At 43.7% G+C, this 12,595-nt stretch overlaps 1 protein-coding gene across 3 annotated transcripts in view; it reads left to right on the top strand.

Annotated features, from left to right (window-relative positions):
- LOC135512845 (DNA-binding protein RFX2-like) overlaps positions 1 to 12,595 on the top strand; it is a 65,654-nt gene that overhangs the window by 39,519 nt on the left and 13,540 nt on the right. For 2 of the 3 annotated variants that reach the window (XM_064935279.1, XM_064935277.1), the window contains exons 3-10: positions 1,523 to 1,612; positions 2,275 to 2,357; positions 2,928 to 3,195; positions 4,447 to 4,521; positions 6,279 to 6,460; positions 8,287 to 8,406; positions 8,721 to 8,842; positions 9,111 to 9,229. In XM_064935279.1, the coding sequence (XP_064791351.1) occupies positions 1,523 to 1,612; positions 2,275 to 2,357; positions 2,928 to 3,195; positions 4,447 to 4,521; positions 6,279 to 6,460; positions 8,287 to 8,406; positions 8,721 to 8,842; positions 9,111 to 9,229 (1,059 nt within the window). The remainder of the gene's footprint in view (positions 1 to 1,522; positions 1,613 to 2,274; positions 2,358 to 2,927; positions 3,196 to 4,446; positions 4,522 to 6,278; positions 6,461 to 8,286; positions 8,407 to 8,720; positions 8,843 to 9,110; positions 9,230 to 12,595) is intronic. The other variant, XM_064935278.1, reaches the window with a different exon arrangement.

Raw genomic sequence — 12,595 nt, 5'->3', positions numbered from 1 at the left:
CCAAAGTCATCTTAAATCATTTTAGTTTTTTTTGCAATGAGTAATATGCCGTAGGGTACGTATTGTATAATGGCAAAATAATAATAATATGCCAATGAGCGTTTTGAATTAATCATCACCTTAGATAGTGCTGTCCATTTCGTTGTTAGGCTTTGAAACAACAACCATGCTTTACACTGTTTCAACCTGCTGTTGAACTTCTTTCTTCAAATTGATCATCACAGTTATGTAAGTATGATAGACCTACTGTTGTGATAAGTTTTTGATGTGATTTTAGATTGCATTTGCACTGACATCAGAGTGGTTAGAGGGACAATAGAGCCCTAAGTACCAGGCCATTAGGACCCGTTGCTTTGGTAGTGCCCAACTCGGTAACAACCATGTCCAGAGTGCAAAAATGTATATTACCATGACTCAATGGTCACGTGGAACTTTACTGCGGTCATGACTAACAGTCACCACAACAGCCCTGCACAGTGCTCTACATCACAGCATCCCACCTCACTCCCAACACACAATATTCTCCCCAGGGGAACCAAGCCCCTCACCGCATGCATTGGGGAAGAGCAGCAGAATGTTAAAAGGGAATTCTCAACAACACTGTTGATTTCATTACTCAATTATACCAGATGTATTATACTGCAGAGCAATCCTTTTAATGTGAATTTATTTCCAGTCTACAGTATATGAAGAACCCCAAAAATATGTCAACAAGCATTTGCCTAGATGTGGCTGACGGCATCATGAATCATTTGATATCATGTTGTTGTGTGTGATCAGATCTGGCTAGGCAAGGGTTTCTCATTAGTACAATTAGGTCCTATAACCTTGTATTGCCACAGCTGTTCAAAGTTCTGGGAAAAGGACATGGGTTGATGAGAGAATCCATAGAAACCAAGCAGTAAATATCCTTACGTTAATATTTTTGGATAGTGTATCATATATGACTTGACAGCTGGCTATGCTTGAGAGAAGCCAGTGCTGAACTATAGGCCTATACTACACTGCAGTCTACCTCAACATTATTTTTTTCTATAAGCGGAAAGTCAATTTTATTTTTGTCATGAACACACATCTCCATCAACACTACCCTGAAGAGGGATACCAGAAGTGGTCTTCTGCAACCGCCAAAGAAGAACGTTGGTCCCAAACAAACATTGTGGTCTCCTGTAATTAGTGAAAGCCTAGAATGGACTTGCACAAAAACATGTTGACTGTAAGGCTGCATTTCTGCTGAATAGGAAAGCATAGTCTTTCCACCAGCATTCACTTCATACTTGGCTTAAGAAGAAAGGTTTTGCGCAAGCCACAGTGTACATATAATAAGGAAGGATATTCTACCAAAAATCCAGTCAAGCTCCATGTTGTGTTTGTGATTATCTGGTACTCTTTAGGGGCTTAAGAATTTGTAGTTTTTTTCTTTTTTTTGTGTCAATAGGCATAGTGTGTATTTTGCGTGTGCATCTTATGTGCTTACCAATAATGGTGCGTGTCCTCTACCCCCCCCCCCCCCCTCCCCCAGAGGGTGCTGGTTCAGGCCACAGGCTCAGCCCAGAAGGGAGCGCAGGTGCAGCAGCTGTCAGTCCCCCGGCTGCAACAGGTCCCTCAGCAGGTACACACTGTCTCCTCATCACCCCGCCTTCCTCCTCTCCAGCCCCCAGGACACTCAATCATTCAGGCTTTATCCACATGCACAGCATGGCTCCACCACAGTAGCATCAGACATGTTGATACCAATCACATTCTCCACTGTATTGTAAGCGTTGTTGCTTTTGAATGGTATTGGTTTCTAACTAATATAATGGCTGTTGAAGCACACCTGATTGAGCTTTAAGTGCTCAGCAGGGATTTTCTTTTTTCTCATCATGACACTTTAGGCCCACTGCCACCTACTGATAGCACTGTGGTAATAATATATTTTTTTACATTTTGTATTTGATTTAACTAGGCGAGTCTGTTAAGAACAAATTCTTATTTACAATGATGGCCTCGGAACAGGGTTAACTGCTTTGTTCAGGGGCAGAACGACAGATGTTTACCTTATTAGCTCGGAGATTTGATCTAGCAATCTTTCGGTTACTAGCCCAATGCTCTAACCACTAGGCTACCTGCCGCCCAAATAAATATTATGATTACGGAAGACATGAATTACTCTATTTTGATTACGAACAAGCATGGATGTTTTCTCATTTCAAAGAATGAAAAACAGCCTAGAAGTGATTAGTCCCTCTTGATGACAATTAATGCTCAATGGTTGTGTTTCTCTCTCCATAGGTCCAGCAGATCCATCATGTCTACCCCTCCCAGGTTCAATATGTGGGAGAGGGGGGAGAAGCAGTTTACACTAATGGAACCATGTAAGTACTGCGGTGCTTTTCATTTCAGGCAATGGAATGTGTTCCAGCGGGCTTTAAAATACTTCTAAATAGTGCATCTTTTCATGGTATTCATGGTATCATGGTATATGTAGAAATCGCTCTGCCATTTCCTGGTTGCAAAAACTGAAAATAGGCAAACTATTAGAATTTATGTGACAAAACAAGCAAGTATATTGTAGAGAATCATTGTACCATCTAAACCACTGTAATATATTTTCCATAACCAAAGATATTGTATTTTCAGCTGTTAGAAGCTGGTGTACAAAACTGAAAGTAAGCACAAAAATTAAACCGATCTACCGCTTCTTAGACTTGCTTTTGAAGAGAATGACCGATCTATAACACATATTTCTATGTAAATTTGGTCATGTCACCCCAAAAATGTCATATTGCTGCTTTTACAGCTAATTGAACCCCTAATGTAAGATTGTAGATGTGTAGTATTATAATTAAAAACACAAACTAAGTGAATGTAATGTTATGGGATTGCTGTTTCATTCTGTATAGATCTGAGGTCATACCTTTAACTTATGGCACTTCTCTCTCCAGCCGGACAGCCTACTCCTATAACCCTGAGGCCCAGCTGTATGGCCAGGGCAGTGGAGGAGCCTATTTTGACTCTCAGGGCGGGGGTTCCCAGGTCACGACGGTGGTCTCCTCCGCCAGTGGTGTGCCGCCCCACGGCATGGTGGGCATCACCATGGATGTGGGTGGCAGTCAGATCATCTCAGGTGGCAGCACCTACCTGATCCACGGCGGGGGCATGGAGGGAGGCCGCCACCACGCCTCACACTCCTCCCGCTCTTCCTCCGCTATGGTGAGCACCTTGGATGAGTTACATATACTCTGTGTCCTTGTTGGGACTTATGGATTTAGTAGGAAGAATTAAGTTTCCAGTCCAGTAGGTATCTCCGTGAAATTATTGTGATGTGACTATGTAAGTCCATCAAACCATATGGAATTGAAGAGGCACCAACACCTTTAGAAATGAATGCCCATGTCTGAGAGTCAGTTATTCCAACTCATCCCAAACATGAGGGATGGTTTATGGTTTCCATTACTAAACAGCTTTTTAAGCCGTGCATGGATTGAAGTGTTCTCTGAAGTGTGTGTATAAATCATTAGTTATACCAACAAACAAATTGCCCTGCGGTAGCAGACACATTCCCTGCTGTGCCTGTGACGCACGCTGGTGTGACTATCCTCACCACTGCCTGCCTGGCCGATCTGCTGATCCTCAGGGAAACCTGGGTCTGGGGTGGGCCTCAGCCTTACCAGTGCCCCATGGCGTTACGGGAGAAGCGGGACAGGGGAAGCAGGGTGCAGGCTGGTTTAAGTAATTTGGCTATGCTTTGTTTTAGAGTTTTTCACAGGCACTTGAGCGCCCTGCAAAACAAAGCAACCCCTGGGCCTCATTACCATTTGGCCGACAGCCTTTAGACTTTGGAAGGATGCCTGCTTTTTTTTCCTTCTCAAGTTTTGTCATTCGCTATTCCTGCTAGTTTAACTCCTTTCTTCTCTAGTCCATGATACCGCCGGAAAAAAGTCTAACTGATCTGGTCAATTGATTGAAATGGTTCCTTTGGGATAACAAATGGAACGAAAAGATGGGATGATATGGAAATACATTGCTCCTGTTGGAGGTTTTTCTATTAGGACTGTATTTGTGTTCTAAATGGATTGCAACAGTGACTGTTACATATAACTTCTCAAGTTTTGCATTGTGTGGTGATTTTCATTGGGTGTTTGGTGGAATTTGTCAACTCATTGTCATTGCTCATGGAATGACCTGTGGCCCTGTTTGCAGAGACTATTTGCATACATTAGTGTCAGACAAGGAGGGCCTTCAGTCAGCAGCTTAACCCCTTGAGTCCCACTCATTTGCATGCTTTTTCAGCCAATAATGAATTTGGCTGCAACATTGACTGAGGGTAATGGAAATGCAGAGATCTGGCTGCTGCTAACCTTCTTATTTCCTTTCTGTTTTGTGTTTTTGTTTCCCCCCTTTCGTTTTCCTCCTTTTTTCTACATCCTGTTTCATTTTTTGCATGCTCATTTTTTTCTTTAGCTTGAAATGGCGATTGAAAACCTCCAAAAGTCTGAAGGGATTGCAACTCACAAAAGCAGCCTGCTCAACAGCCATGTAAGTCAATCAGGAACTTTCTTTGAAAAGGACTAGAAAGGCCTGCCTTTGTCTCCCTGGCTCTACCTTACCACTTCACTGTGATCTCTTCTTTCTGCTGAAGGGAACATACTGACAGACTACTGCTAGCCTTAGTGTGCTGTGACCCAAAACACTGCGTTGTCTGACCAGATACTTTCCTTGCATCTGCTTCCACTTGTTTCTCAACAAGTTATTGATTGGGGGACTTTCTGCTGGCTGAGCTTGTCCTTGTCTTGACAGAAGCGACGCGTGTATTTAACCTGTTGCCTTTTCAGATTCCCCATCCTCCACATGGTGACAGCTACGTGATTGTTATAGCCACATAACGCCATGCCCCCCTTTTCTACTGTCTGGGAAGCACACATTCACATGCGAATCAAGACACACTCACTATTTGTCAACAATTACATGTTATATAATGTGAGCCGGTGTGTTGGTCACAACTCCATAATTACAGTGTGATATGGTAATAGAAGCAGTATGACTTGACTCTCTACTTTATTGTGCCACCAGAGCTGCCATTCAAACCAGCTATTTCATTAGATGTTATTCTCCATTCTGGCTCTTAACCCTCGGTCACCTCTAGAATCTTTATTATCAAGCAGCTCCACCTGACAGTCATATTGTTGTCATCAACTCCACACTGTGTCTGTCACACTGTCTGGCCACCCTGTAAATTGAGATAAATATCCATGTGTTTATATTTCAACTGCCAATCATCTTATTTTTGCCTAGCCTAGTCCCACCATCCACACAGACAGGTAAATAATTCTGTCCACCCTGTTGGGGAATAGGGGACCACAGAGTTCTATATTTCTCTAGTGGACAGGTATAATATGAATGAGCAATTATCACGTATACTAATTGACCCCCTCTGACAGTTTTAACACGAAATAAAAATTCTCTCTCGTTTAAACTCACTAAACGGGTGGTTTGTGTGCGTGTACCTGTGTGTGCTATCGTGTACGTGTGTGTGTGTGTGTGTGTGCTATTGTAACAGATATGAAACGGCTAGCTTAGTTAGCGGTGGTGTGCGCTAAATAGCGTTTCAATCGGTGACATCACTTGCTCTGAGACCTTGAAGTAGTTGTTACCCTTGCTCTGCAAGGGCCGCGGCTTTTGTGGAGCGATGGGTAACGATGCTTCGTGGGTGTCAGTTGTTGTGTGCAGAGGGTCCCTGGTTTGCGCCCGGGTATGGGCGAGGGGACGGTCTGAAGTTATACTGTTCTAACTATCGTGTACCTGTGTACGTGTGTACGTGTGTGTACCTGCTATACCTCAAATATACCAGTTCACTCCCTTTGACAGTTTTAACACAATCTAAATTCTCTCCTTTAAACTCACTAAACATGTGGTTGGTGTGTGTGTGTGTGTGTGTGTGTGTGTGTGTGTGTGTGCTATCGTGTGCTATCGTGTACATGTGTGCGTGCTATCGTGTACCTGCTATACCTCAAATGTGCGTGTACCTGCGTGTACCTGCGTGTACCTCAAATATACCAATTCACTCCAATTGACAGTTTTAACACAATCTAAAGTCTCTCCCCTTTAAACTCACTAAACAGGTGGTTGGTGTGTGCCTGTGTGTGCATGCACCTGTACCTGGGGGGAGGAAGGAGTGGATTTGGGTGGTAAATCTCAGTAACCGGGTTCTAGCCTTTCAACCTTAGGATGGAGTTGTGCAGACAGGGTCCAGTAGGTGTGACTGACTGACTGTTTCTGTACTGTGTGTGTTTTAGCTGCAGTGGCTGCTGGATAACTATGAGACCGCAGAGGGGGTGAGCCTGCCCCGGAGCTCCCTCTACAACCACTACCTGCGCCACTGTCAGGAGCAGAAACTGGACCCGGTCAACGCTGCCTCCTTTGGGAAACTCATCCGCTCCGTCTTCATGGGCCTCAGGACCCGCCGCCTCGGCACAAGGTAAGACCATGATGATAAGGGTGAGGAAGAGCAGGGTAGTGTTAATAATAATAATAAAATAATAAAAACAAATATTAAAAATAAATACATTAAAAAATATATTTGTAATAATGACAATTACAACAATACTGAATCAATACTGAATGAACACTTATGTTAACTTAATACAATACATAAATACAATCAATTTACCCTCAAATAAAAAATGAAACGTTCAATTTGGTTTAAATAATGCAAAACAAAGTGTTGAAGAAAGTAAAAGTGCAATATGTGCCATTTTTAAAGCTAATGTTTAAAATTCCTTGCTCAGAACATATGCACGCTGGTGGTTCCTTTTAACATGAGTCTTCAATATTCCCAGGTAAGAAGTTTTAGGTTGTAGTTTATTATAGGAATTATAGGACTATTTCTCTCTATACCATTTGTATTTCATTAACCTTTGACTATTGGATGTTCTTATAGGCACTTCAGTATTGCCAGTGTAACAGTCTAGCTTCCGTCCCTCTCCTTGCCCCTAACACATCGACAACAGCCACACTCGAAGCAGCGTTACCCATGCAGAGCAAGGGGAACAACTACTCCAAGTCTCATAGCGAGTTATGTTTGAAACACTATTAGCGCGCACCCCGCTAACTAGCTAGCCATTTCACATCGGTTACACCAGCCTTATCTCGGGAGTTGATAGGCTTAAAGTCATAAACAGCGCAAGGCTTGAAGGGCTGCTGTCAAACGCATGAAATTGCTGGTTGAACGAATGCTTACGAGCCTGCTGGTGCCTACCATCGCTCAGTCAGACTGCTCTATCAAATCATAGACTTAGTTATAACATAATAACACACAGAAATACGAGCCTTAGGTCATTAATATGGTCAAATCTGGAAACTATCATCTCGAAAACAAGACGTTTATTCTTTCAGTGAAATATGGAACCATTCTGTATTTTATCTAATGGTTGGCATCCATAAGTCAAAATATTCCTGTTACATTGCAAAACCTTCAATGTTATGTCATAATTACGTAAAATTCTGACAAATTAGTTGGCAAAGAACCAGGCAGCCCAAACTGTTGCATATACACCGACTGCGTGCAATGAATGCAAGAGAAGTGACACAATTTCACCTAGTTAATATTGCCTGCTAACCTGGATTTCTTTTAGCTAAATATGCAGGTTTAAAAATATATAACTCTGTGTATTGATTTTAAGGAAGGCATTGATGTTTATGGTTATGTACACATTGGAGCAACGACAGTCCTTTTTCGCGAATATGCACTTCATCGATTATATGCAACGCAGGACATGCTAGATAAACTAGTAATATCATCAACCATGTGTAGTTAACTAGTGATTATGATTGATTGTTTTTTATAAGAGAAGTTTAATGCTAGCTAGCAACTTACCTTGGCTTCTTACTGCATTCGCGTAACAGGCAGGCTCCTCGTGGAGTGCAATGTAATCAGGTGTTTAGAGCGTTGGACTAGTTAACCTTAAGGTTGCAAGATTGAATCCCCGAGCTGACAAGGTAAAAATCTGTCATTCTGCCCCTGAACAAGGCAGTTAACCCACCGTTCCTAGGTTGTCATTGAAAATAAGAATGTGTTCTTAACTGACTTACCTAGTTAAATAAAGGTGTAAAAAAAAAAAATCTGATTGTTAGAACTTGAATTCGGCCCTAATTAATCGGCCATTACGATTAATCGGTCGACCTCTAGTGTTAATGATGGATTGGATTGATTGATGTGGTGATGGTGAGTATTTATTCTGATAAGACTTACAAAGCTGAATACAATATTTGTTTATTAACCCCTAATGTTCCTGTTTGTTCCAGAGGCAACTCCAAATACCACTACTATGGCATTAGACTGAAGCCAGACTCCCCACTCAACAGACTGCAAGAGGACTCTCAGTACATGGCCATGAGACAGCAGCCTGTGCACCAGAAACAAAGGTGAGCCCTACCTCTCACATCCTCCTCTACTCTAGTTCTCTTTAATCTATACTGTCAGCTCAAGTTCATTTGTGTTTTTTAAAGAATTGACCTCATGTCCTCTGCCCAAAAACCCTTTTAGTGGACTCTCTGCAGCAGAGTGAAATGGTGCGCTCACCCTAATTTCAGATACATGGTTTATTTAACCTCTCACACCTGCCTTTATTCTCCAACCTTTCCTCTCCACTGCTCTTTTGTGCTTCCTCTCCCAGTCATCCATTAGTTCTTCCCAGCCCCACCCAACATAGCTGTGCTGCCTTCTCCCCTCTATGCAGGTTCAAGCCCCTCCAGAAGGTGGATGGCATGGGGGACAGCCTGTCAGGAGGCTCCCAGCATTCAGCCAGCACCCCAGAGCAGTCTGTGGCAGCCCAGAGCCAGCACCACCAGCAGTACATTGGTAAGGATCGCCGCTAGCCACACTGTAACACTCAGGCAGCGCATCATGTCTCCTGTACCAAAACAGAGCTCACATTAATGCCATAGTTTGTGAATAAAGGTGATGATGACAGGTTTTTAGATAGCTTGCATGGTAGCCTAGGGCAAGACGAGCACAGTTTGATCACTGGATGCAAGAATAATGTAGATTTAAAATTTTTAAAAATGATCTCGCTTCACTGGATTATTAGACACCACTTTGGGATTTAACTGTGTCATTGTGTCTGCAGATGTGTCCCATGTCCTGCCCCCGTTCCCCATCCCTGACCTGGGCACCCAGCCCCTCCCTGAACGCATCAACATGAACGACGTGAAGAAGTTGCAGAACCTGTACAGGGACCACTGTGAGGTACGTACACCACATTGCAAACTCTGAACTGCTCTGGTGTGGTCTAGTCTAGGGCAACCGGCGCTGCCAGAGAGCGAGGCTGCAGCCCTCAACAGGTGTCCTGTCCAATGTTCTTTCTAAGCTGTGCAGCTCCTGGAGCAGTCCAGCGCAGACAAATTGCCAGCCCATGCAGACGCACAATAGAATGGTCTTCACTAAAATGTACACTAGCTTTCCCGATTTTGCTGTGGAAATTGGGATTGACTCAACGTAAGTTTGGTTTGTTGCATTGAAATATATTTAACTTCATGACTGAGTTGGTGATTTTTTTGTAGGCGGAGGAGCAGCTTTGTTCTCTCTTACTGATACACATGTTTTTTTTTCTATCATCCCTGGTCGGAGAGTAGCCTATAATGCAAATTTGAGATCACAGAGCAGCGTGTGCACATTTGTTGATATTCTTTGAGTTACTAGCTCGGTTATAGCAAATTTTGGTCAGGAATGGGGGAGTTTTTGCTTCCTACAAGAGCACATAACTTGAACATACAGTGCCGCCTTCAGAAAGTTTTCACACCCCTTGACTTTTTACACATTTTGTTTCTACCTGGATTTAAATTGGATTCAATTGAGGTTTTGTGCCACTGGCCTACGCACAATACCCCATAATGCCAAAGTGGAATTATGTTTTTACAAATGTCATTAAAAATGAAAACCTGAAATGTCTTTTGGTCAATAAGTATTCAACCCCTTTGTTATGGCAAGGCTAAATAAGTTCAGGAGTAAAAATGTGCTAAACAAGTCACATGGACTCACTCTGTGTGAAATAATAGTGTTTAACATGACTAGCTGATCTCTGTACCCCACACATACATACAATTATCTATAAGGTCCCTCAGTCGAGCAGTGAATTTCAAACACCGATTCATCCACAAAGACCAGAGAGGTTTTCCAATGCCTCGCAAAGAAGGGCAACTATTGGCAAAATCCAAGATGGTGTAGCAGTCACACGTCTGTCTTTGTCCTGTCGTGTCCCTTGTATATATATTTTTCTTCGCATATCTTTTTCAAATATTTTCCTAAACCTCAACTTCTCAATACTCTCCTGTAACCCGCCTCACCCAAAGTGGCGTGGATCTGTTTTTTTCCTGAAGTATTTCTATTTACTTCGGATCTGGAATCCCTCAACTGAAGCTAGCCAGCTAACTACCTACAAGCTATCAGTCAGTAAACTTTATCCCCTTACACTGTGTATAAGACAGTAGTTTAGGAATTGTTAGTTAGATTACTTGTTGGTTATTACTGCATTGTCGGAACTAGAAGCACAAGCATTTCGCTGCACTCGCATTAACATCTGCTAACCATGTGTATGTGACAAATAAATTTGATTTTGATTTGATTTTAAACCACTGCTAGCGGTCATCAGCTAACCTTTAGCTCGGAAAGCTCTCGCCAGTTCGTACAACATGACTCAAACCAGAGCATAACGGACCTATTTTTTTCTCTCTCCATATCCCCGGATTCCTACTGCAAACTCTGAACATTTTCATCTGGATCTTCGCAACTAGCTAACTGCAATCCCGGGTGACTACTCATGGCTTGCGTTTCCATCCCGGAGCAAGCACCAATTAGCCTGAAGCTAACCCGGCTAGGGCTCCTGGGCTACCACCGAAACCCACTCCTGGGCTACAATATCCAGACCCCTTCTACTGCCGGTACGGGGCACGGAACCCCGCCGATCCTCTACGACTGGAATATTGACGTAATCTGCCCGAGGATTCCAACAGGCCCCACAGGTGCGATGTCTGCTGAAGGCCCATTCTGCTAACCGCGGCCTGCTAGCTACCTAGAGCTACTTGGAACCCTACAAATCCACGACTGGTCTATCGACGCCACCGCCCAAAGAGGCAAAAACGGACGTCCCCCAAAGGCCCTTCTACTAACTGCTAGCTTGCTTTCCCCGGTCTGCTAACTGCTAGCTTGCTTGCCACGGCCTGCTAGCTTGTTAGCACCGGCCTACTAACTGTCTGAATCGCCGTGTTCCCAGTCAGCCCAACCACTCACTGGACCCATATGTTCACTTCCCTCGACACCATATGTGAATTGATTGCCCCCCATCCATCTTCTGATCTCATCCTACTAGGTGACCTGAACTGGGACATGCTTAACATCCTGGCCATCCTACAATCTACGCTTGATGCTCTCAATCTCACACAAATGATCAATGAACCCACTAGGTACAACTCCAAATCTGTAAACACGGGCACCCTCAGATATCATCCTAACAAACTCGCCCTCCGAATACACCTCTGCTGTTTTCAATCAAGATCTCAGCGATCAATGCCTCATTGCCTGCATCCGTAATGGGTCTGCGACCAAACGTCCACCCCTCAACACTGTCAAACGCTCCCTAAAACACTTCTGCGAACAGGCCTTTTTAATCGACCTGGCCGGGGTATCCTGGAATGACATTGACCTCATCCCGTCAGTAGATGATGCCTGGTTATTCTTTATAAGTGCCTTCCTCACCATCTTAAATAAGCATGCCCCGTTCAAAAAATGCAGAACGAGGAATAGATTTAGTCCTTGGTTCACTCCAGACCTGACTGCCCTTGAACAGCACAAAAACATCCTGCGGCGTTCTGCATTAGCATCGAATAGGCCCCGTGATATGCAAGTTTTCAGGGAAGTTGGGAACAAATATACACAGGCAGTTAGCTTTCCTAGGGCTAGCTTTTTCAAACATAAATGTGCATCCTGTAGTACAAACTCAAAGTTCTGGGACAGTGTAAAGTCCATGGAGAATAGGAGCACCACCTCCCAGCTTGCCCACTGCTTTGAGGCTAGGAAACACTGTCATCACCGATAAATCCACTATAATTGAGAATTTCAATAAGCATTTCTCTACGGCTAGCCATGCTTTCCAACTGGCTACCCCTACCCCGGTCAACTGCCCGACACCCTCCACAGCAACCTGCCAAAGCCACCCGCCATTTCTCCTTCACCCAAATCCAGATAGCTGATGTTCTGAGAGAGCTGCAATATCTGGATGCCTACAAATCAGCCGGGCTAGACAATCTGGACCCTCTCTTTCTAAAATTATCTGCCAAAATTGTTGCAACCCCTATTACTGGCCTGTTCAACCTCTCTTTCGTATCGTCTGAGATTCCCAAATATTGGAAAGCTGCTGCGGTCATCCCCCTCTTCAAAGGGGGTGACACTCTAGACCCAAACTGCTACGGACCTATATCTTTCCTACCCTGCCTTTCTATGGTCTTCGAAAGCCAAGTTAACAAACAGATTACCGACCATTTCGAATCCCACCGTACCTTCTCCGCTATGCAATCTGGTTTCAGAGCTGGTCATGGGTGCAACTCAGCCACGCTCAAG

This window comes from Oncorhynchus masou, chromosome 24, assembly GCF_036934945.1.
Source record: "Oncorhynchus masou masou isolate Uvic2021 chromosome 24, UVic_Omas_1.1, whole genome shotgun sequence".
Taxonomy (NCBI): Eukaryota; Metazoa; Chordata; class Actinopteri; order Salmoniformes; family Salmonidae; genus Oncorhynchus; species Oncorhynchus masou.
Note: the sequence above shows the minus strand (reverse complement) of the source record. Positions and strands in the feature narration are given on the sequence as shown.